A 26,877-nucleotide genomic window follows, 5' to 3' on the forward strand; every position below is an offset into this window, starting at 1 on the left:
CTCTCAGAGGCATTCTGTTGATCAAATATGTAGCAGTCTGTGCTGCTTCTCCCCAAAGGTACCTCGGAACATTCATGGCAAAGAGAAGGCACCTTGTTACTTCCAAGATGTGCCTATTCTTCCTTTCTGCAACACCATTTTGTTCAGGTGTATTCACACATGTAGTTTGATGTATAATACCATTACCTCGCAAGAAGTCTTGCATTGCCCTGTTGGTGTATTCTGTGCCATTATCTGAGCGTAACACTTTCACTTTCTTCTCAAATTGGGTTTCCACCATCTTGTGAAAGGTTTTGAAGCACTCCAGAACTCCCTCTTTACTTCTCAATAGGTACAGCCAAGTCATTCGGCTATAACAATCAATAAAGTGACAAACCATCTTGAACCAGATAGAGTAGCAACTCTCGAGGGCCCCCAAACATCAGAATGAACAATATCAAAGCAAGAAAAACTTCTATTACCAAAAGAGGGATACATTGTTCTGGTGTGCTTAGCAAACTCGCACGCATCACATACTAGTTTAGTCTTATTACACTTAGAGTACAACTTGGGATACAACCTTCCAAGCACAGTAAAAGATATATGCCCTAAACGGCTATGTAACAAAACCATCTCCAATTCTGGAGTCTCTGCCAAACAGGCTCGTGGATCCAAAAACTCCCCTCCTTGCTTGAGTCGGTACAGGCCTTCACTCCTCTTGCCAATACCAATCACTTTTCCTGTCTTCAGCTCCTGCAACACAACATGGGTAGGAGACAGAGAAACAACACAGTTAAGATCATCCACCAGTTGACTAACTGATAGGAGGTTATTGGTGAAGTTAGGAACATGAAAGACCGACGATAGCTGGAGGTCTGGAGTACATGTTACATCCCAAACTCCTGCTATCGAACAAAGTGAGCCATCGGCTGTTTGTACCTTTTCTCTCCCAGACATGGGCTTATAAGTTTTGAACATTGTAGGGTCAGGGGTCATATGCTTAGATGCCCCAGAGTCTACGATCCAGGATCGATCAGAACTAGACTCGGCTATTAGGGCTTTTATAACAGTGCCAACAGGTCTAACTACAGTGGTAAGAAGAGATGAGAGAGTGTAACCATCAGCCCCAGATGGAGCAGCAGTAGATGAGGCACTGCTAGCTGGGGTAGTGGACAAGAACCGAGCTGCAAGCTGAGTCACCAGTTGAGTCACCATATCATCAGTGCCTGATCCTGGTGTACTAGTGCTGTCAGCCATATGCGCCTTTTGGTATCCTCCACCACGTCCTGGTCCACGACTTCTACCTTGTCCTCTGCCACGGCCACCATCACGACCTCGACCTCTAGCTGGTCTTCCGTGTAAATCCCAGCAAGTCTCTCAGTGTGATTCTTCCTGTGGCAATAATCACAGACTTTGTCACCCTGAGAGGATACTGTGTGTGGCAGGCTGAACATAGCCGAACCCTCCTGCACTGGCAAAGATACCATTGCTTTCCTCCTGCTTTCCTCTTGAACTGCTACTGCAAAGGCATCACGAAGAGCAGGCAGAGGATTCCTCTGCCAGAGACTCTGTCGGATCTGCTCGAACTCAGTGTTGAGGCCAGCAAGGAAGCGAAAGGTCCTTCTTTTCTCCAACCAGTTTGTAAAGGCTAGTGCATCTGCTGAACATGTCATCGCCAAAGGATCAAAGAAATCCATTTGCTCCCACATATTATTCAATTCTGAGAAATACTCGGTCACACCCATTTCTCCCTGTACCAGACTGTCTGACTTAGACTGGAGGTGATAGATCTGCCCGTGGTTACCCTTTTGAGAGTACATCTCGGCCGCCCGATCCCACACTTGTCGAGCGGTGTTTAGCATCATAAACTGATTTTGCAGTCTAACGTCCATCGAGTTGACCAGCCATGACATAACTTGCCCATCGTCTGCCTCCCACTTCTGAAACTCAGTTTTTTCCTCTAACTTCTCTTGTCCCACAGCTACTGGTTTATTTGCTGTACCGATAACATATCCAGTTAGTCTCTGACCTTTTAAGTGCATAAGCATTTGCCTTGACCACAACAGATAGTTTTCAGCCCCACTCAATCTCACTGAGATGACCTGAGACGGTTTAGAGAAGTGCCTGCTGTCTTGTGCCATTTTTTTTTTATTTAAATTTTTTTTTTTTTTGAATTTTTTTTTTTTGAGTTTGGGCTGAGATGAGTAACGGATCACACTCACGAGAAAGGGAAACGGATCAAAATGGCTCACGCTAACGAGAAGGGAAAACAGATCAGAAAACGGCTCAGGCTAAAACTTTCGCTCACACCCTTCACTCACGCTCAGATGAGTAACGAGAAGAGGAAATCGCACCGGAGCTGCGAACGCGAAGACAGCGACTCACGCTGGAGCTGCAGACAGCGACTCACGCTATAACTAGCGGACGCGGCGACAGCAACTCGCACTGGAGACGCGACTCGCGCTGGGCGTGCGGAAACTAGCGGACCACGGCGGCGGCGGCGGATGCTCACGCTCACGCAACGGACTCCCGCTCTGATACCATAAAGTTACGGTGAGTTAAACTGGAACGATTGATTTTCATTGATTTAGGTCTGTCTACATATACACACACAATCTTACACTTTAGTCCCTATAACTATTCTATTCACACTTTTACCTAAATACCCTTATCTAACAATACAATATTCAACACATAACATGCAATATTTTGATAGAATTAATCAAATAAGTAATCTTTACAATAAATCATATTGGATGGTACCAGTTTCGAAAATTAATTACATTCTTGTTGCTATGTCAGGCACATATTAATTATGGCTTAGACTACAGGAGAATGCGATCTCTAGAGGCTCTCCTTTTACCAACAGGAGAACTGATTCACCATATATTTCCTGTAGGAAGCAAGGGTAATAAAATATAAGTAATAATTGAAAATTTTATTTTCTTGATCTAATAAAATTTGTCATGTTGTGTCTTCAATGATTGGTTGTATGCTGGTAAATGTAGGCAAGTGATGTGCTACTGCATGTAGAGCTTCTAGAGAAAGATGACTTGCCGTATCGGAAGAGCTTCTACATAGCCTTACAGGTTGTGTTAACAGTCCTTACAGGTTGGTTCAATACATTATGTGTTGTAAATACTGCCATTAGAACTTGAAGAGTTGGAAATTTATGAATGTGATCAGATAATATATATGCCTGGAATACAAAAGCTGAAATCCTTGGTAAAACTTTCCATCGATTATTGTGTTAACTGCCATTAGAACTGGTAAAACTGGTACCAATTTCAGGTTGGCAATTATCGTGTAAACTGTTAACTGCTACAACTTCGGAAGAACTGGTACAACTGTTAACTTTCCATATATTGTTGTGTTAAACTGCCATTAAATCAATTCCAGGTTGGCAATTATCAACACCCTGTACAGCAACTCGTACAACTGGGGATCCTGATAACAAGGAAGAAGACCTGCTATGTTGAGGCTTTAGTTCAAAGAGTTAATTGATTTTTTCGTGGATACATGTGTTTTCCCCCCTGCTACTGTGTTGTGTTTCTTTTGACGGATTCGCAACCATTTTTTTTATTTTTACATATGGATGTTCTCTAAAATTTGAATTAACTGAATTGTATTCCGTTACTCTTGTGTTGCTTTTGACAAATTTACAACCAATATTTTATTTTTTATATATGGATGTCTAAAATAGTGCATCATAGATCGAAGAATAGTTTAAAAGATATGAATTAACTGAATTGTATTGGTTACTTTTGGCCGGGCTTGCTACTAAGCTCCAAATCTAGTTAATTACTTTGGGCCTTCAAGCGTACCAATATAAATGCTTGAAATAATTGATATTTCAAGATAATTAATTATGTACCTCATATTACCTAGGATAGCAAGTAGGGGTGTTTATCGGTTTACCGAGAGAGTTCAGTTTAAACGGTTTGATTTTCTTGTTAAATGGATCGGCTAGGTTCATTTTTCAAAAAAAAACAGTTCAATCAAATAGACCAAAATTTTTAAAATCATCCCCCGTCAAAGCCAAACATTTTAAAAAAAAATTAAAAAATTACGACATAATGTCATAAACTTTACTGTTTTTTTTCAAGATTATTCAAACTTCTGCCATCAATGACACAAAAAAATGAGGATTGTAGGTCGTACCTGAGGGCTCAAAGAAAGCGCACATTACTCCGGGAATCAAATTTGTGCCATCACCTATAATAGCACCTAGCACGCACATAAACTGTAATTTTTCTCTCTTTTTTTACAATTTATGTATCTTGCAAATCTTTAACATCTCTGAGTCAGACACCACAATTTTTGTTCTTCCTTTAAATTAACACAATTGACACATATTTTGTTGACAAGCCACTGGCGTCTCTTTTTTAAGATCGTTCACCATGATTATTCAAATTTGTTGCATCAATCACGCAATAAAATGAGGATACAATGTGGTACTTTGAGGGCCCAAAGAAAGTGCACATTCCTCTGAGAAATCAAATTGTTAGATCTTAAAAAGTGAAAATTGTACACCATGAATATTTTTATAGTTAAGAAGCTAAGAAAATCCACAGGTGATAGTTTTAAGTTTAGATTAGGTCATCGTTTGGGTACTCGACCAAAGTCAAATTAAGACTAAGCTGTTTTCATTGTTTGTTTCATATTCTGCTAGGGCCGAGCTCATGTCATTTTGCATGTATGTAATATGGTTTATTTCGAGTTGGGTCAGACTTGGGGTTATGTTACTAATGACATCTTATTTTACAAGTTGCTCTGGATTCAAATATAATCCAACTAGGTTACCGCTCTAACTTTAGGTCATTGATAAAATCCAAAGCAGATTAATTTTACTGTCAATAAAAATCAAGTGGCCGAACCGGGTTACAGTTGGATCAGATCATATTTTACTTCTATGTACATAAATTCTACACTCAGAAGTTTATGTATGAGCTAATAATCTAATAAAAATAGTTGTGCTTTTCTCTGAGTTGCACAACACAAAAGTACTTCTAATTCATCAACACAATTTATGTGCACCAAACAAACAAAAAAGACAGAAATAACCTTAATTAATTATTTATTAGTATTAAATATACAATAAAATATTAATCCTCCAAGGAAGAACAAACAATATGTTCTTATTATAAATTGAAGTAAAGACAGTACATGTTAATTAATTTCTTACCTACACGTTTCAGAACAATGGTGCAATATTTATTTCTATGTTATACTAACCAAATGAAATCCACCACATGACATATTTTGAACTTATACATTCCATTGTTTACACTTTATGCAAACTGCCTCCTCATTTTGGTAGAGAGCAACCGCCTGGTCCACCATAAAAGAAGTGGCGTCGTGCCTCTTGCTCGTCCGACACGTACCATTCAGAGACATTATAACAATCTGGTCTATCTATATAGTATTTCACTGGATCATAATTATCCTCATATACTTCACCAGATTCATCCAACCCAAAGCAATCACTGAACCAAGCTGCTTTACCCTCTAGCTCCGTGGGGGGATGCCCACTGCCCATGGAAGGACTTCTCTCATTAGAGTCATGGCTAACAAATCCTACCCATTGAATTGTCTCGGCTTTTTCCGACAAATACTTGAAGAGTTTCTTTGGCCACCATCCTAGCAATACCAAGCGATCATGATCTTCTCTGTACAATGACCAGTCGCCACTTTGTTCATCCTACACATGCTGAAGAAGTTCATACATAGTAGTGTATTTTACTAACGTTCTATGAAACTTTTGATTCCAGTGATATTACTCATGCAATTACTTTCGTTGAATCAAGGGTAGAGTAGATTTTAAACTATATAATCAAAATTAAATACGGGAAATAATCCTAAATCACTGCAATGCAGACTATGCAAGATATGAATTGAAACAATCTTAATATATGGAGTTAGTGAAACTTTCTGTTAGATATAGTTAGTATGCATGGCAGATAGTGACATATGTAGATTATGCAGTAATGCATGTGTTTAAATATTTGTTTAGTAAAAGAGATATATAGTACTGAGGACCTTCTTTATCATAATTGTAAGTGTTCTCTGTTTCCCGTCATAAATTGATAGTGGAGCTCCAAAGCGTCCTCCAGGATAAAGATCGGCAACTTTCGATTCTTTGTAACCTTCACAAAGTTCATTGTAGCAGCCTGTCGTGTTGCCATGTGTACTCTCCGTACTCTGCAATAGAGATCAATTATGTATTCCATATTAAATTGAGAACTTGACTTAATAAAGTACCAATGCAATCCCATAGGGAACTGATCCATGACCTGTACGAGCCCATCCATTGAGCTATTACAAAACAATTAATTTGTATAGGTAGATGAGATGAGAACATGCAATAAATTTTAAATAAAGAGAAGAACTTTTGGAATACTTACTTCCCAGTATGTGAAGAAATGCACCTTAGTATCATTATAAAGTCTAGGGTTTACCTGCCAAATTTTTTTATTCAAAGTTAATACGCAGTAACAAGTTAAATGAAGATTGTTACCTCTTAGTCATTGCTTTTGATAAATTTCAGAACTAGGATATCATACTTGTATAATTGGTTTTATTTATTTGATCTTTTTGTCTTGTTTTGTTCAAATTTGTTGAGGCGTGCAAATATTTTTTTTTAATTAAATTTCTGTTTGTGCTATATCTAATAAACATGTATATTTGATTTGAAAATATATATATAGCTGTTATATATGATGACAATATTATGTTAGAATACGACTACCTTATTACCATAATTTGAATGTCCTGTTTTACGTCTTTTTCTTGATGGATGGTAATCTAAAAACATATGAAGAACAAATGCAATGACATACGTGATATCCAGCTCCGATAACCTCTATTCCTTCACCTTCTGTGTTGACTACTGATATGTAAGCCCCGCTACTTGAACGAGGTTGCACATCATATACTTTCCATACAGTTAAATTAGCTCTTACTCCATGCCAAAATGTATCACCAAGGAGACCCCTACTCTGGTAACCTGCAGTCTAATGAGTCCAAGAAACATTAAATCAGAATCTGTATATATCATATATTATCACCAGAACTATATTTCATTGATAAGTCAGAAATGGAGATTGAATTAATACATAAATTAGCTCTTTTTGTTGAACCGTCGCTGGATGAATCATCTGCTGATTCGATTCCTAGTGGGCCTCCAGTAAAACCTACCTGTAGGATCAAGAGGTTTGCTTATATGTTTTTGTTATGAAATTTTAACATTAGCAACATAATAATTCCTTGAATATATACTGCAATATATCCGCAAGATCCTATATATTAGTAAACTTGCAGAGGAATTTTTTTTTCTTTTCTTATTGTATTATCGTTTTTCTTTTGTAATGGATACTGCAATGCTCGTGCATGCTTCATCAGCACTAATATTTAAGCAGTCCTCGTGAATTTTGAAGTGGATCGAACTGCTTGGAATAGACATCAAACCAAATTCGTAATGTGAATCGGACTATCCCTTTTTCTGACTTCAAAATAAGAAAAGTGAAATAGGCGACTTAATTTACTGGACTTCAATGCCCAAAATTAGACTCTACAGCTGGCCCAATTTCTTCTTTGTGTTCTCAGCAATAGAATCTTTGGCATGATCTTTATTATTATTATTTACTTCCTTTCTTTGTTGTTGCCTAAATTAAGAGAGGAATTAATATATATATTAGAGTTGGAATATGTTGCTGTAATTGTACAATTTACCAATATTAGTGAATTCTTCTGGCTGCTGCCGCCCGTGGTTTTTTACCCTAATTTTAGGGTTTTCCACGTAAAATTCTTGTGTTCAATACTTTCTTACAAGTTTATAGTTTTGTGTGCTACTGTATTCGCTACAGCATCTTCCGTGCTACAGTACGCTACAGTACTGTTCATCGCTACTGTATTGGTATTTTACCAGATCACTGGTTCTTTTGATGACTCTGTTCCTGCTGTGACAAGATCAATCTGCTCTTTAGTTCCTAACTATTGGTATCAGAGCCAGGTTAGGTCATGGCATCGTCATCAAGAATTGATCTAGCACCGCTCACTTCAACAACCAAGTTCAATCTGTGGCAGGTAAAGATGGAGTCAATCTTGACTTCCCTAGATCTTGAGGAAGCCATCCTCGGGGTGAACAATATAACAGGCAATGATGATGCTGAGAAGAAGAAAAAGGATGCAAAAGCCCTTGCTCAAGTTCGGTTGCACCTCTCGAACGAGATCCTACAGCAAGTTATCAAGGAGAAAACCACAAAGAACCTATGGGAAAGACTCGAGTCCCTGCTCATGACAAAGACACCCGCTACACGGCTGTATGCAAAGGCCCGACTCTACTCTCACAGGATGGAAGGTAAATCCTTAAAAATCTATTTAGAGGAATTTCGTGAGATTATTAATGATCTTGAAAATCTTGGTGTTAAAACCGATGATGAGGATTTAGCAATGTTCAATTGAAAGGGGCAAAATTGACAATTCAAGGCCTAGATCTAAATCCCAACACAAAAATTTGGTTTGCAACTATTGTAAGAAAAAGGGGCATTTTAAGAAAAATTGCTTTAAGTTACAAAACAAATTGAAATCTGGTGGTGTAAACCCGAAAGAAGATGATTCAGGAAATGCCAATATAGCTACTGACCAAAGTGATTTTGCTTTGTTTGCTGAGGAAAACTCTGAAATTGAAAACTCTACGGCCCTTCTGGTTGCCAAAGGTTTAGAGAATAGAAGGGAAGAATGGACCATAGACTCAGCCTGTTCCTTTCACATTACACCGCACAAACACTGGTTCAACTTCTACAACCCGGTGTCTGAAGGGGTAGTGTTTATGGGAAATGAGAACTCTTGCAAGATAGAAGGCATTGGTACAGTTCAGATTCGGACTAGAGATGGCTTGGTCCGGACTCTTTCTGACGTCCGATACGTTCCTGACATGAAGAGAAATCTGATTTCTTTGAGCGCCCTAGAAGACAAGGGCTGTTCTTTCTCGGGCAAAGGTGGTGTCTTGAAGATCTCTCACGGGCAGCTAGTCGTGTTGAAAGGGATAAGAAAAGGTAATCTTTACATACTTGAGGGTGACACGGTAGTTGGACACGCAGCAGTTGCAGAGATAACCGATGATACGAAATTGTCGCACATGCGTCTCGGTCACATGAGTGATTGGGGTCTAATCGAGTTGAGCAACCGAGGTCTCTTTGGAAAGTGCAACATATCCAAGGTGGGCTTTTGTGATCACTGCTTATTCGGCAAGCAGAAGCGTGTCACTTTCAACACTCCAGCCATGCATGTCACCAAAGGTATTCTCGACTACATCCATGCCGATGTTTGGGGCCCGTCTCGTGAAGCATCTCTTAGTGGAGCCCGATACATGGTCACTTTCATCGATGACTACTCTAGAAAGGTATGGGTTTATTTTCTAAAACATAAATCTGAGGCTTTTGATGCTTTTAAATCTTGGAAGGTTATGATAGAAAAGCAAACAGAAAGGGAGATAAAGAAATTGAGAACCGACAATGGTTTAGAGTTTTGCTCTGGTGCACTTAACCGATTCTGCAAAGAAGAGGGTATTGTGAGGCACCTGACGGTCCCTGGAACTCCACAACAGAACGGCGTGGCAGAACGGATGAATCGTACCATTTTGGAAAAGGCAAGATGTATGCTCTCAAATTCAGGCCTGGGGAAGCAATTTTGGGCTGAAGCCATTAATACGGCTTGCTTCATTACAAACCGATCACCTCACTCGTCTTTGAATATGAAAACACCTGAGGAGAGGTGGTCGGGTAAGGCTGCTGATTACAACAGTTTGAAGATTTTTGGTTGCCCAGCATATGCACACGTAAGTAATGGGAAACTCGATCCAAGGTCAGTGAAATGTATTTTCCTTGGTTATTCTCCCGGTGTCAAAGGTTATAGATTGTGGAACCCACATACTTCTAAGATAATTGTCTCTAGAAATGTGATATTTGATGAAAGTTCTCTTATTAATAGAGGGCAAGATATTGCAGCAAATGCAGGTCCAAATGATGCTTTTACTGCGCCAGAAGATAATCAGCTTGCTGCCTCTGGAACATTCTAAGGTGGAGCTTCAATTAGTGCCGTATTCTGCACAATCCCAGTCGACTGCAGCTGCTGCCCCAAATGCAGAACTATTTTCAGCTGGAACTGAATTATACCAGCAGCAGCAGCAGCCCAGTAACAATTCTGATGAAATTGAGCAGAACCAGCAACCGAACCAGCTACTGTCTGGTTCTGATATGCGATAGCAGCTGCTGTCCAGTTCTGGAGCAGCAGCAGGTGTGTCTGACACGGCAGCAACACGGGTCAGTTCAGCTCAAGTTCAAGTTCCATCCGCTACCGGTGCACCAGTCCAAACAATTGTTGCTACACGCCCTAGAAGGAACATACATGCACCCAAGAGGCTGATAGAGGAGTCAAATTTTGTCGGTTTTGCCTTAGCTGCAGCGTCTGAAATCGACAATGGAACTGATCCGCAAAGTTACCATCAAGCTGTAAGTTGTTTTGATTCAGAAAAATGGTTAGTTGCTATGCAAGAAGAAATGCAAGCTTTACAGGAGAATAACACATGGAAACTGACAAAGCTTCCTCCCGGTAAGCGGGCCATCAAGTGCAAGTGGGTGTATAAGAAGAAGGAGGGCATTCCTGCAATTGAAGATCCTCGCTACAAGGCCCGTTTGGTAGCAAAGGGGTTCAGTCAAATTCCAGGTATAGATTTTACTGACATTTATTCTCCTGTTGTGAAACACACTTCTATTAGGTTGATTCTTGGTATGGTTGCTCAAAATGATTTGGAGTTGGAGCAACTTGATGTGAAAACGGCTTTCCTACACGGGGATTTAGATGAAGAAATCTACATGGAGCAACCAGAGGGGTATTACATTGACGGTAAAAGAGACTATGTATGCAAGTTACAGAAATCTCTTTACGGTCTCAAACAGTCTCCACGTCAATGGTATAAGAGGTTTGACCAATTCATTACCAGTATTGGTTTTGAAAGAAGTAATTTTGATGCTTGTGTTTACATTAAAAGGTGTGGCCACTCCTTTATGTATTTGTTACTTTATGTAGATGACATGCTTATTGCAGCTAAGAACGTCTGACATTGCCAAGTTGAAGGTGAAACTGAAAACAGAATTCCATATGAAAGACCTTGGAGCAGCAAAGAAAATTCTTGGCATGGAAATCTCAAGAGACGGAAAGGAAAACAAGCTATATCTCTCTCAGGAAGGTTACATTCTTAAGGTCCTAGAGAGGTTCGGCATGAGCAAGGCGAAGTCTGTTACTATTCCTTTAGGTGCACACTTCAAGTTGTCAAGACAAATGTCACCGTTTTCAGAAAAAGAAGTTGATGAAATGGCAAATGTACCATATGCCAGTGCAGTTGGCTCACTCATGTACGCAATGGTATGCACCCGTCTTGATCTAGCTCATGCCATTAGTGTAGTTAGCCGCTTCATGGCCAATCCTGGAAAGGAACATTGGCAAGCGGTTAAATGGATACTTCGATACTTGAAAGGTACAACTTCCAAACAACTTGAATTTTCTAACTCTTCGGTGGGTTTAGTTGGCTATGTAGATTGAGATCATGCCGGTTGCCTCGATAGTCGGCGATCTACTTCGGGTTATGTCTTCACCTTTGGTGGTTGTGCCGTGAGTTGGCGCTCACGGCTTCAAGATTGTGTTGCCCTCTCCACCGCTGAAGCAGAATACATGGCCATTACTGATGCCGTTAAGGAAGCTATTTGGCTTCGGAATCTCTACGGTGAACTAACTCAAGATGTGCAGAAATTGAACATTTTGTGTGACAGCCAGAGTGCTATCTATCTCACAAAAGATGGCATGTTCCATGAGCGTACGAAACACATTGATGTAAGGTACCATAAAGTTCGGGAAGTTATTGCAGAAGGCGATATTATTGTGAAGAAGGTCGACACGACAAACAATGCAGCAGACATGTTGACAAAAGTACTTCCCGGTACCAAGTTCGAGCATTGCTTGGACTTGGTGAAGGTAACTCACTAAGACTGGCTGTCTGGCGGCAGCAAGCATCAGACCCGATATGTCGGGTACAGCAGCATCTACAACAGCAACTTAAGTAGCAAACTTCTCTAATTATGCCAGTAAATCAGTCGAGGTGGAGATTGAAAGAGGCGACTTAATTTACTGGACTTCAATGCCCAAAATTAGACTCTACAGCTGGCCCAATTTCTTCTTTGTGTTCTCAGCAATAGAATCTTTGGCATGATCTTTATTATTATTATTTACTTCCTTTCTTTGTTGTTGCCTAAATTAAGAGAGGAATTAATATATATATTAGAGTTGGAATATGTTGCTGTAATTGTACAATTTACCAATATTAGTGAATTCTTCTGGCTGCTGCCGCCCGTGGTTTTTTACTCTAATTTTAGGGTTTTCCAAGTAAAATTCTTGTGTTCAATACTTTCTTACAAGTTTATAGTTTTGTGTGCTACTGTATTCGCTACAGTACTGTTCATCGCTACTGTATTGGTATTTTACCAGATCACTGGTTCTTTTGATGACTCTGTTCCTGCTGTGACAAGATCAATCTGCTCTTTAGTTCCTAACAAAAAGTTAATAATAAGGTACCTTGTAGTCATTATCAACAACTAGATGCTTTGATAGATTGGATCCTCTGATTGACATACAACACGATAGACATAAAAGCATGCTCACAAAAACTAACGTGGTTGTCGAAGCCATGGGTAAGGATAATGTTGATTTTCTAGAAGAGAAAAATGTGTGTTTTCTGTATTTATATTTGATTTATTTTTACAGTGTTGTTTCTCCCTATTTATACTACAATTGTACCAATGGTTAGAATAGTGTACCATTGGTACATTTCCTAATTAATACTTCAACAACTCTATACAGCTGTATTTTCCTATTCTAGATATAATACTTTTCCTATTGACTTGGGGAGCCTTACAAATCTTCAAACTCTGACAAATCAGGGATACTGGTGTGAGCAAATTTGTAGGAATTAAGTCGCTAAAGGTGGAGCTCTATTGCGAGACAATAGGATGGTTAAAGGATTTTCCTAATCTGGGAGGAACTCTTTGTCTACAAGGATTGAAAAATTGTCCCAATTTAATGGATGTCCAATGTGCTAACCTTGTGAATATGCGAATAATTATCAGGTAACAGATGGAAGTGTATTTAATTTGTTCATCAGAAGTGAGAATTTTTTTGATCAAGGTCAAATTTGTTTTTTTGTGATGGTTATAAGTCTCCAGCCTCACCCTAATCTTAGCAAGCTACACATAGAGGGTTACAGATGCATTAAATTTCCAGAATGGATTGGCAGCCTATGCAAACTAAGTATTTGAATATTTCCTCTTGTCATAGTTTGCAATTCTTAAAAGCAGAGTCCCTGCCATTAAAACTTCAAGAATTGAAATCCTTGGTCAAACTTTCCATCGATGTTTGTCTGAACCTTTGTTCTTTTATTAAGGAACCTTCCATTGAATTGACAATGTGTACACAGGAGAGTTCAAATGGGAGCTCATCGTTGGGGTTGACAAACCTTTCTTCACTCAGATGTTTGCATATTTCAGACTTTTCCAAATTGCATGTATCAGCGGAGGAGTTACTTCCTGTATAGAACCATAGTAGGAAAAATCGGTATCGATATCGGGATCGGTCCCGGCCGATACCGATACGGGATCGGAGTATCGGATCGGGATCGGCTCAGGGTCGGCTCAGAATCGGGTTTTTTTTTTCTTTTTTCTTTATGATTTGCTATGTGAGGATCGGCTCAGGATCGGATCGGGGCCGGCCGATACCGATACGGGATCGGAGTATCGGATCGGAATCGGCCGATTTTTCCTACTATGTATAGAACCTTGCAAAGTTAAGGTTTCTAATTGTCCTGGTTTAAATCTTCAATAAGCAGCTTCAAATGATATATCAGATTTTCTTTTCCTTTCTTTTGTGTCCATATATGTGCATTTTGTACATGTTATCTGATTTTTGGCAAATCTCAATCAATTCCAGGTTGGCAACTATCGGCATAATGTACAGAAACTGGTACAATTGGGTCCCGATGACAAGGACGAATGCGTTGCTTTTGGCAGATTCATGTCGAATTTCAAGTTTATCTTTAAAATATGGATGTTCTTTAAAATAGTGCAGCATAGATCCAAGAATAGTTTGAATTTGAATTAGTTGCATTCAATTGAAACAGACTTTATTCTTTGATTTTGTACATGAGAAATCCAGCTGACTGTTATGAGTGAACAAGCTATGCTAAAGAGACGCTTACCAATATGATGATATCATGGGCTCCAAATATGCTTATTTTGGGCCTTGATGTGTACCAAAATAATACATACATGCATTCAAGCGTTAGTACTTAATTTGGGCCTGGCTTTGTTACTTTGGGCCTTAAGTGTACCAATATAATATGGACTTGAGATAGTAGCCACTACTCGAGTCAAAGGCTATAGAGTGAGTCTATGGTATTATGCATATTACGATTTGTTATCGTGTTACGGTTCTATATTTGAGTTTTCAAATTCTAACGGTCAATCTGAACCGTTTATCTTGTTCTCCATATTAATATGTGTTTGGAGACCAAATTTTACATTTTTTGAAATTTTTTTACTATTTTTTTAGATTTATTGAAAATCACTGTTTTTGGATGGTCCAGAATTTTCAGATCAAGTGATTTTCAATAAATCTAAAAAAATAGTAAAAAAAATTTCAAAAAATGTAAAATTTGGTCTTCAAACACATATTAATATGGAGAACAAGATGAACGGTTCGGATCGACCGTTAGGATTTGAAAACTCAAATATAGAGTCGTAGCACGGTAACAACCCGTGATATGCATAGTACCATAGACTCACTCAAGGCTATATATATACATCTTCATTAAATATAAATGCTTTGAAATATTTGATACTTTCAATTTCAGTAATTATGTACATCACCTATGATAGTAACTAGCACGCACATAAACTGTACTTCCTTTTTCATGATTATTCCAATCTGTGCCATCAATCACGCAACAAATGAGGATTCAAGGTGGTGCCTTGAGGGCCCAAAGAAGGCGCACATTACTCCGAGAAATCAAATTGTTAGATCTTAAAAAATTGAAAAATTATACACATTACAATTGCCAACAACATTAGTACCATTGACATTGTATCAAAAACCTCTCTTGAATAAATCATTTCACGGGACCCTTCATGGCCTCATGGCCCCAATCAATGGCGCCATTCATGACAAATTATTGCAGCAGAGATTGGGATTACAAGTAGAAACTAATAAATAGTATTTATTCGATTGCTTTGTGAAAGACTGAGCACTTGCCATTAACAATTATTATGTCAATAGTTTAATCAGTTATTCTGGATAACAAATTAAATTGTCAATTTGGATAAATTGTACAAAAACTTAGAAAATTAAAACTAAAACATAAAGATAATATGGAAAATAATGATCGACAATTAAAATTATGGGAGCAACGTCTGGTTATAGTAACAAAAACAATGTTCTTTGTACGTATGAGGTATGTATTTCGTCTCTATACCGACGGATAAATTTGAGGAAGTCGAATTGTTTTTACCAGTGCTAAAGATAGAACATGATTGAAATTAGTAAATTTTATTCCGGTTTGTTTTTTTTTTTTCCTATCAACTCCAATGATGATATGTTCCTTAATTATCTGTAAAAGGAATCAAAATCCCTTTAATTTCTTAATATTGTTAGTTGAGGATTTGGTTTAGGGTATCAAAATTTGTGTTATTTTGTTAATTGTTGAAAACGAAGAAACGCTTTCAACCATGTTAATAATCATGCATACCGTGATATGAATTTGTGATATTTATTGTTTCTTATTTTTAGTTACAGGCTTACAACATAGAGATTTAATGTCTCATGTTTCTGTCATATCAATAAATGTGACAGTGTACTGTGTTGGAGGTTTATACTGTGCTATTATTTATTCATTAATTATTATATTATTTGTTTTGGAGAATGATGTAATGCCATGTGGGATAGGAATTAGTGTGGATAGCAAAATTTATTCATTAATTATTATATTATTTGTTTTGGAGAATGATGTAATGCCATGTGGGATAGGAATAAGTGTCAATAGCAAAATTTAGAATTAATAGATGAGTGTAGAGAAAAAAAATAGTGATTTTCATATTAGTATGAATATGATGTTATTCGAATTAGTAAAAATGTTATTTTGATTATACATTTAGACTAGTGAATAATTGTCACCGAGAAAAATAATATTAATAATGTACTAATTAAGAGGAAAGATAGACAAATGGGGTCTCAAACAAATTGTCACGACTATAGATATGATAAAAATGACGTCAACTTTGTCATTTGAAAACTATTTTAGCGGAAATACGATAAGGAAACATTTTGTTTTATCTCTTCACTATTTTCAATAGTAGTTATTTCAATATTTACAAGGAATAAATAATAACAACTATTCTAACTATTCCGAATAACAAAAATGTTATTTAGATACACATTACTATTCGGAACAATCCTATTCTAGAATAACTTGTATTCTTGGCGTCCATATCAATAAATGTGACCGTGTACTGTACGTAGCAATGCTCTTATTAATTTATGACATTATTTGTTTTGCCATGTGGAATGTGCAAAGTGAGGGTGGTGTGATGTAATGCCATGTGGGATAGGAATTAGTGTGCGGCGTGCATGACACAACCCATGTTCTTCCATTTTTATTCCACATGGGAGATAAAAACATAGAATGTGACTTCATCTTTATCCTCTTTTTTTTGTTAAAAAGACAAACAAATATTCATGATTGTTATAATTATCCTTATATTAATAATAATATAATTTATTTTTCCATTTTTATTTCTCAATGCTCATTCAACAATTTTATATTTTTGTAAAATGTTTAGTATTCTTAATGAGTGAGGCCACATTATTATGCATAGCGCATATTGGTTTGTACTATGAGTTTATTATTCATTTTCAAAATTTAAATAGTCGATTTGAACTATTCAACATTATCTCTATATGAAAATGTATATTGGGGTGCATTTTTGCATTTTTTTTAAAAACTTTTACTTTTTTAAAAAATAAGTAGAAAATAACCTAATTTTAAATTTTTGGACCATCCAAAAATAGTGAATTTCAACCTATCTAGAAAAATAGTAAAAATATTCTTGAAATTGTTTGTTTTAATTTTGTAAACAAAACATAAATAATGAATTCATAGTACGGACCAACCCGCACTTGTTAGAGTACCATAGAATCACTAATAATAATAATAATAATAATGTTAAGGAAAAATAAAAAGGTTATGACTTGTGACAAAGGGCCAGAGCTGAGGGTGATGCATGCATGGCAATGGCATGCTTATTATGTCCCACACATATGACTTTGAGGTGGTGTACCATTTCATCATGTGTAATGTGGCATACCTGGGTTAGTCACATGTGTGATAGCCTCAATCATGACTGATGGCTAATTGGCTACTGGTTAGGTGGGGTCAATTTTTCATAGGCTCTTCATTTTATTGGAACTTATTTTTTTATCAAAATCTCCAAATTGTAATTACAACACATAGTTGATGAATTAGATAGTTTTTAACTTAACTTTTTTAAAGTTTACCAATATTTTTTTTCCTGATTTATAATTTTAATTTACAATCATCTTTGTTATTCTATATAAAACTCAATTCTTATTTCACCATGAGCAATATGTATAGTGTCAGGAGCGTAGTCAGACTTTCAAACTATTTAGGGTCAAACGTCAATAGAGATCAATAATATAATTTTTTTATGTTGCTAAAGGTCAATTTCATAGTATATATCCATAATATTTTATTTTAAACTATTTAAAATCTTGTGTAAATAAATACATTTGAAAAAAAAAAAAAAATGGGGTCAATTGAAACCCCCCACCCTGCCCCATTCAATACTAATGAATTCACTCCTATATAGTGCGCTTACAACAATATAAGGTGGAGGTTCCCATGACAGCTTAAAATGGTGTACCACCTGAAAATTATCCTTATCACTTTTTTCAAAATTTAAATAATCGATCTGAACCGTTTAATATGATCTCCAAATTAAAATGTGTCTAGAGCCCAAATTTTAAATATTTTTGGAAACCATTTACTATTTTTTTTTCAAGATTCTAAAGAGCAATTATCGCGTCATCGCGGAAAGACTAAAACAACGTTATAGCTCCGGTATTGCACTGAAAATTACTATAGCTTTTAAGATATGAAAACGCTATATTGCCATTTTAGTTAGCTATTTATACCACTGATTTTTTTAGATAGATATAAAATCAATGTTTTTTATGATCAGAATTTTCTGAAAGACAATTATTTTGTACCTATCTAAAAAAAATAGTAAAAAAAGTTGAAAAATATAAAATTTGGACTCCAAACACATTATAATACAGATGTAGTGTTGAGCAGAATTTTAAAAAATAAAAAAAAAATGTGAGACATAAATAAAGTATGAAAGATATGAGACATCTGACCTGCTCATAATTAATTTAATGTCAATTTATACAAAATGATCGAATTTCCTATTACTTGCACCAAATTCAATGTATAATCTACGCAAATAATGGCAAACACATATACAATTTTAATATGTTGTCTTAAACGTTGTTACCATTAGTATATAATATTTTTGTCACCTGTTCTGATTCTTCTGCACCCACCAATAATTTCCAGCAATCATTTTACTTTTTGGTTTCATATTATAAAACCTCAAATGTTACATGAGATGCTACAAATTAAAACACAGCATGATGCTGTCAGTGTTGCATGCGAGGTCCTGAAAAAGCTGACAGGTAATTGGTATATATATCACATGCCAGGACCATATAGTTTTGCCAAAAAATCTGATTCAGTTAATTGGTTATTTTGTGTATCATGCTCAGATTCAGATTCAGTTAGTTTGGGGCAAAAGAAACCTATCAAATGACAGATAATTGTATGATAATGGACCCTATCACTTTTTATTTGACTATTTACTCCAATAATCTGTCATTATTCACGGAGTAAAAGTGTTTTTTGTTGACGGCATCTTTGCGGATACTCGTGTCTATAACACTGATACGCTCAAAGATAACAATTTCTATCGGTGTAACCTCCACCTTACTTCACAATTTATGAGGATAAATTGAAATCAAGACAGTACATGTTAATTAATTTTTTACCTACATCTTTCAGGAAAAATGGTGCAATATTTATTTCTTATCAAAAAAATCAAATTCAGTTAATTGGTTATTTTGTGTATCATGCTCAGATTCAGATTCTTTATATCAATCATACTTTTGGCCCATCCTAAAACTATACCTTAGAGAAATCATACAATATGTCTTGATTGAAGAAACCAAAAAGATATTGTTACAAATTTTGATCGAATATATCCACACACCACTATGTCTCCTCATTAAATTGGTATCTTTTATCTTAGAGAAGATCATGTTTATGTTTGCTTGTGGAATAAAATCAATGAGGAGATTAATTTTTTTACTCTATTTTACTCCTCATTTGTTATAAACGAGATGGCCGGTAGTTTAATTAAGTTGTAGCTCAAATTAATGAGTGAGTCTATGGTACTATGCATATCATGGTTTGTCACCGTGCTACGGCTCTATTTTCAAGTTTTCAAATCCTAACGGTCGATCCGAACCGTTCATCTTGTTCTCCATATTAATATGTGTTTGGAGACAAAATTTTACATTTTTTGAAAAAATTTTACTATTTTTTTAGATATTTAGAAAATCACTTGATCTGAAAATTCTGGACCATCCAAAAACAGTGATTTTCAATAAATCTAAAAAAATAGTAAAAAAATTTCAAAAAATATAAAATTTGATCTCCAAACACATATTAATATGGAGAACAAGATGAACGGTTCGGATCAACCGTTAGGATTTGAAAACTCGAATATAGAGCCGTAGCACGGTAACAAATCGTAATATGCATAGTACCATAGACTCACTCCAAATTAATTTACTTGCTTCAAGATGTTGAGAAATGTATTTTGATATTTCTATGATAATGGACCCTATCACTCTTAGTTTGGCTATTTACTCTAATAATCTGTCACTATTCACGCAGATAAAAATATTTTTTTTGTTGACGACATCTTCGCAGATACTCCTGTTTATAATACTAATATGCTGAAAAATAACAACTTCTATCGGTGTACCCTCCACCTTACTCCACAAGTTATGAGGATAAATTGAAATCAAGACAATAGTACATGTTAATTAATTTCTTACCTACACCTTTTAGAAAAACGGTGCAATATTTATTTCTTACCAAAATAATCAAATTCAGTTAATTGGTTATTTTGTGTATCATGCTCAGATTCAGATTCAGTTAGTTTGGGGGCTAAACACACCTATCAAATGACAGATAATTGTATGATAATGGACCCTATCACTCCTTGTTTGACTATTTACTCCAATAATTTGTCACTATTCCCGAGGTAAAAATGTTTTTTGTTGATGGCATCTTTGCGGTTACTTCTGTCTATAATAGTGATATGCTCAAAAATAACAATTTCTATCGGTGTACCCTCAACCTTACTCCACAATTTATGAGGATAAATTGAAATCAAGACAATAGTACATGTTTATTAATTTCTTACCTACACCTTTTAGAAAAACGGTGCAATATTTATTTCTTACCAAAAAACCAAATTCAGTTAATTGGTTATTTTGTGTATCATACTCAAATTCAGATTCAATTAGTTTGGGGGAAAACACACCTAACAAATGTCATTTATATCATACTTTTGGTCCATCCTAAAACTATTTAGAGAAATCATACAAAATGTCTTGTTTGAAGAAACCAAAAAGATATTGTTACAAATTTTGATGGAATATACCCACACCAGTGTCTTTTATTTTTTTATTAACCGCAATTGATTAGACAAAAAAAATTATTAGAATATGATTGATACCAGCACAATTTTTAAAGTAGGATTCATTTGATATATACATATCTATGTAAATAGGCTGAAAATTTTATGTCTACAATTTGAAATTTGGCTCATTTTTGTAAAGATTGTAAAAAATTTACAAGTATATATCTAGATGTACTCTGGCATTATTTGTTCACTTAAAAAATTTACTTTTACATTATTTTATTAAGAGCATGGGCAAACTCTTACAAAAAGGAAAACCAAACAAACAGAGAATGAATTGACAAGATGTTCATCATGAATTTAGACTTTTTTATGGTATATTGGTAATTGTTGAGAGAGCAATTGAACATAGAGGGGTGCAGTAAAAAGCTGATCTATGTCTTTTACTCTTATTTAATTATGTTCTCTCAAAAAGTCACAAAGCATACCTCTGATTTCTCAAAAGAGATAATGTTATAGGGGGGATTTCATGTATACCCCTCAAAAGCTTCAAAATAACATATTTCCTCCTCTGAAGTTCATAATATCATATTTATCCTTCTAAATTTCAAAAACTCACAAAAATTCCATTTTGTAATGTGTAGCATGTTTTAAAAAAGTATCAGTCTTCCAATTAGTCATTTTTCAAATTGAGAAGGGTATATATAATATATAAACTTTGGAGGGGAGAATATGTAATTTCTCAACTTTTGAGGTGTATACATGAATTCCCCCAACATTATATTATAAGGAAATTGATGCATTAGATAATAATAATAATACTAGTTAGAGAGAGACAAAAGATTACAGCTTGATAACATTGAAACCAACACAAAAAGGGTCAAAATACCCCAATCTCCATACACACTGACACCACACACCATTACATGCACACTTAACCATACCTTTAAATCATAAATCATAATTAACTACCTCACTAGAGTTGCTAAGTAACACCCACATGTGCTCTCCTTAGTAGCACCGGGGATCCTTCAACACAACTCTCTTCATATAATAAACCCTAAATTAAACACTAATTAACCATAACCAGCCAGTTAAATTTGGCCATAGGAGTGTGCCAAGTAGGCAAGTGCACCAACAAGCGGTGCGTTGATGTATGTAGCGGGTTCAGAGTGTTGATAGTCATTTCTCTGGTCGGTGAACCTGTCTTGTGCATCGGGTCCACCGATAACAGCTCCAATTAACAAATTAGGGTTTGGTGCGCCCGAATAGAGTGCAGAGAACCCGGTTGAACAACTGATTCTTACCGGGTGGGATGCCTTTGAAGGAAGAGACGACCCACGATGGTGGATCCGCTCAGGAAATTTCGACCCGTACCCGACCATGTATGACATGCCCTCTGGGTTGTCTCCTAACAAGTAGTCAACCTAAATATGGAAGGAGTTACATTTATAACTGTAATTAGTTTTGTTGGGGCATGCTTGCTTGTTTATGCTTTAATTAGTTAGTAAGGATTAAAATAGTTGTAAACTAATCAGTCTCAATGAAATGTTTTTTTATTCTAATACATTTCCTTATAAATCTAGGTGCAAAGTACCTACCCAGCTCCTACATTTGTCTCTTTCACCAAATTACTGGTATGCAGCCAAATTATTTCTGTATGTATAGTTATTAGTTATACTGTGAAGCAATTTTTTTAGGGGTCAGTATTAGTGTGCTTTGAGATTCGTGCAGAAAAGATTTGAATGGTCCAAATTTTCTACCAATCAACTCAAAAGATTATCTCAGAGGATGCAAATTTTTTTTTTTTGAGGTATCTCAGAGGATGCAAATTTGTTATACAGTAGGTCACTAGTTTACTGGCAGCTACTGTAACTCTAGTTGTATTGAGTACCAGTATTGTATAGGTACCTGTTTTTTGGCAACAGCACGAAGCTTCTGAGGCGTGACGATGACACCGCCACATGTCACGACCTGCTTGGAGAATGTGAGGTACTTCGCATAGGTGAGCAGTAAAAATGTAGTTGAGGTTACATACTGCATGTTGCTGTCACTCATCTTAAACAACAACCCTCCTAAATAAGAAAAATAACATAAATTTTTTTTAAAAAAATCAACAACATTTGGTGTTAAATTGATGTGATTAAGTATATTAATTAGAACCTGGTGTGTATTGGCTCTGAGCAGAAGGGCTTCCAGGTATCAACGAGCACATAAAGTTGTCGGCATGGCCTTTGTACTCGTGCAGAGACCCCAATTTTTGCACCAAAAATGCCTACAAAAAAAAAATTAGTAAATTTTAACCACTAATTTAGGTAGTTAATAAAAATATATGACAGTAATTAATGAATAAATATAAAGTCTTAGTTTTAATAAAGTGCTCCTATCTCTGTGCTAACAAAGCTTTAATAGCAAACAGTCTTTAGCAACACACATTGTATAATTAAATATAAATAAATAAAAGTGAAAGCAAGCACATGTAAAAAAAAAAAGAATCATCCTACTTTGAGCACAAGCAGTTTACCAATGAAAAAGTGTCCAATGAACAAGGGAAGGATAAGGCAAATACAATAAAATAAAGGGAGAATTCATGTATACCCCCTCAAAACCCTAAAAAATACTTACATACCCCTAAAAAGTTCTTAATATCATGTATACCCAATTTTCTAAAACTCACATTTATAAAGTTTTCATTTATCTTTTCTTAAAAAAATAAAAATATAGAATCAATGTAAGAAAAGTGTGATATTCTGATATTCCCTTATAATAAAATAGAGATAAAAAAAATAAGAGGAAGTAAGGTGGGGCCCACAGGTCAGAATACCTTGGAGAGGAGAACTCTGGCACCAACATGCTTGTTGTCCCAGCTAAAAGTGTTGTCTGATTCATCAGCCCCAAGGGTTTGACCGTTGACCGTGATGTAATTAAGGTATGTAGGGTTTTTGGTTGCTTTGTGTAGCCATGCAGCAGCCCATAGCAATTCATCCTGCAAAGCAGCAAAAGGCAAATGAGAAAAGAACAAAGTGTTGTGAGATGCTAAGAGGACCAATAGGAGAAGAGAAAATGGTGAATGTGGGACCTGGTAGCCAGAGTAAGAGCAGTAGAAGGGGCACACTTCGTTTTTGAGAACATTGCTGTATGATCCTCTGTGCTTGTCAGCAAATCCAAACACCTGTTATATGTACATGTAATATTAATGAATACATACAAAAATAATAAAAACTTCAAGGCATTCAATAACATCTTTATAACAAAAAGTTCCCAAGAATGAAAATACAATTTTTTCAATGTATTGAAGGGAGAATTTCATGCATAACCCTTGAAAACTTAAAAATATCATATTTCTTCCTCTAAAATTCATAATATCATATATATCCTTATAAATTTCAAGAACTCACAAATTACCCACTTTATTATTGCTTTTATTAAAATTCATTTTAAATTTATAGAGTATCCATTTTACCCTATATTAAAAAATGTAGTATTTTTAAGAAAATTTCAGAAATGTAGCATTTACTTAACCCCTAGAAATTTATTAATTGAAGAGAAAATGAATTAATTAAATTAGTACCCTAATGGCGGAATTAAGAAGTCGCTTAGAGTAATTAGGGTCACAAGTTCTAAACACGAGCGAGGCGGCTGCAAGTGCTGCAGCCGTCTCAGCTGCTACATCAGTGCCCGGAGTCCCTGCATCTATTTTGAATACACTCCTCGGTGTGTCCATGTCCTCTGGTCTCTCCCAACACGCATGGTCTTTGCTCGGATCCCCTACCTTTATATCATCAAAATTACCATTCATAAATCATATTCATATTTCATTGCTAAGATATAGTAATAATTAACTTGGGTAGTACCAAAACCAAGCTTACTGCATTAAAAAAAATAAAAAACAGTGTTACTGTTTATACAAGTTTTAGAGGGTTGCAATATGATAAAATAGGGGCCTTTTAAATTATCATGACCCAAAGAAGTAATACATGCAGTGATGCAGAGCACCTATATATATTTGCATTGTGTAAATTAAACATAACAAAATACTGGTAATAAAATGGACAAAGAAGTAAATAATGATAAAATAGGGACCTGAACATAAATAGTATCAGGATGAGCAGTGGCTTTGAGCAAATAATCAGTACCCCATCTAACGGCCTCCTTTGCATTCTCTAATTCTCCTTTCATCAATCCTCCAAATTCAATCACACTCCATGAAAGCATAGTTGTTGTAAATGCCATGGGAAACCCAAATTTCACATTGTCTCCTGCATCATAGTATCCTCCCACTAAATCCACCTACATTGTTATAAAATTCATTCAACAAAATTAAACACAAATGTTAACCCAAATTCATTATATTTTAAAAACAAAAATTAGAAATAAAATATTATTTTCTACTAGAAAGGGAAAAAGTCAGGAGGTTTCCGACAAATAGGAAACACCGGAAACATGTTTGCACTGAACTTTTTTTTACGGTGCAAGCAATATGCTATTTTAAGGTAGAAAATCTATCAGACTATTTCACCTTTTCGGTAGAAAATAATATTTTATTTTTAAAAGAAGAAAATCCTATTTTAAGGTAACAAAAAGGAATCATTTATTTTTCTGAGTTGGGTGTTATATGACTTGGCATTATGTCTGTTAAAATGTAAGACAGTGGGGCCATGAAAATGATCCACAATAATTAACCCAAAAATGTTTTTTTTCTATCTAACAAATAACAATGACATTCCAAAAATGGATAAAAATTTGTCCATTTGTACAAATAACATTTTTTTTTATTTTTCATTAAACAGTATAGAAATGTTAGCACTTGTTTGTTTTCAAATAATATATTGTTAACACAAGTACACCAGTACTGAACTAAATAATCTTCTCATTAAAAATAAATAAACAACAGAAGGTGAGAGAGATGTACATTCATGGCTGAGCCGTCGGAGAGACCAGAGTCTCCTCTCCATTTCATTCTCTGACTGGAGGGGAGTTTCCCAGACCTTTGGCCTTCAAAGAAGAGAATGGATTTAGTGAGAGCATCTCTATAGTTGTGAGATGCTTGGCCATGGTTGGGGTGTGTGGAGTGTGTGTTGTGTGCTGGAAATGCAATGGCAGAGGTGAGAAGCAGAGAGACAAACAAGAGAGACATGACAGAGGAAGAGGCACTGGAGGTGGCCATTAGTTGGTGGCAAGTGTGAACAAGCTCTGTTTCTCTCCCTTGAGAAGTGGAGGGAAAAGGAAGGCTTTATTTATAGAGCGCCAAAATATTTTGAGACTCTGTTTTGGTTTAATTTGACAGGAATTAGAGGATATATTTATATCATATATCATATATTAGAAGGGGTATATAGAGTTAATAAATGCATTTATTGAGGTGCTTTTGCACCACAACCCAACAAAGATCTGATATTTTCTCAAAAAAAAAGTTGGTTTAAAACAACAGTAGGATTAATATATTTCATTGTTTTTGTAAAAAAGTTTAAAAAAAATATAAAATTTCGTCTCCAAACATATTGTATTATGGAGATTATGTTGAGCAACTTGAATTGACTGTTTGAACTTTGAAAACAAAGATAAGAATGTGAGAATAATTACAACAATAAAGCATTTTAACTCTACACTTAAATTAATATTATTCTAACAGTTTAAGAAAGCATTATTTATGTACTTTTCTATCACAACCCAACTAAAATTTGATATTCCATAAAAATAAACATGATTATGATAAATTCTCAAGTTGGTTTAAAACAATATTATCCTAACAATTGAATAATCATAATTGACAGTCACAGCTGTATTTATTGGGAGGAAAAATAAATGTGGATATTAAAATATTTTGTCATTGAAACACTGAAAAAGATACTATATAAAATAAACATTTTACAGGGGTGCTTTTATAAATATTTGGGCCTGCTCCTGTTTTTGTCAGAATAGTCACATGAGTTCTCTGAGAAGGTACTAAATTCTATTCCTATTGGTTGCCTAAATACCCTTTTCACAGGGAATACATTGACGGGTCACATTT

The 26,877-nt window shown here is 35.6% G+C and overlaps 3 protein-coding genes across 3 annotated transcripts in view; 1 reads left to right on the forward strand and 2 right to left on the reverse strand.

The window, feature by feature from the left end:
• Positions 1 to 4,773: 4,773 nt before the first annotated feature.
• Positions 4,774 to 26,877, forward strand: part of LOC144553949 (ethylene-responsive transcription factor ERF071-like) — a 36,880-nt gene continuing 14,776 nt past the window's right edge. Inside the window, exon 1 of the mRNA XM_078302123.1 lies at positions 4,774 to 4,777. The gene's annotated coding sequence lies outside the window, so the exon portion shown is untranslated. The remainder of the gene's footprint in view (positions 4,778 to 26,877) is intronic.
• Positions 5,112 to 7,881, reverse strand: LOC144554380 (protein neprosin-like). The gene is made up of 5 exons (XM_078302701.1): positions 7,831 to 7,881; positions 6,819 to 6,992; positions 6,384 to 6,437; positions 6,019 to 6,171; positions 5,112 to 5,680 (listed from the first exon to the last, which is right to left on the reverse strand). Exons 1-5 carry the CDS (start codon positions 7,879 to 7,881, stop codon positions 5,288 to 5,290), a joined length of 825 nt encoding a protein of 274 aa, XP_078158827.1. The 3' UTR covers positions 5,112 to 5,287.
• On the reverse strand, positions 21,659 to 26,157 carry LOC144553948 (endoglucanase 3-like). Its single transcript, XM_078302122.1, has 8 exons — positions 25,777 to 26,157; positions 24,948 to 25,154; positions 24,436 to 24,636; positions 23,944 to 24,036; positions 23,689 to 23,850; positions 23,028 to 23,139; positions 22,776 to 22,939; positions 21,659 to 22,291 (listed from the first exon to the last, which is right to left on the reverse strand). The coding sequence occupies exons 1-8, from the start codon at positions 26,029 to 26,031 to the stop codon at positions 21,959 to 21,961; spliced, it is 1,527 nt and encodes a 508-aa protein (XP_078158248.1). The 5' UTR covers positions 26,032 to 26,157; the 3' UTR covers positions 21,659 to 21,958.

The sequence above is a fragment of the Carex rostrata genome, chromosome 5, assembly GCF_964058835.1.
Source record: "Carex rostrata chromosome 5, lpCarRost1.2, whole genome shotgun sequence".
Lineage (NCBI taxonomy): Eukaryota > Viridiplantae > Streptophyta > Magnoliopsida > Poales > Cyperaceae > Carex > Carex rostrata.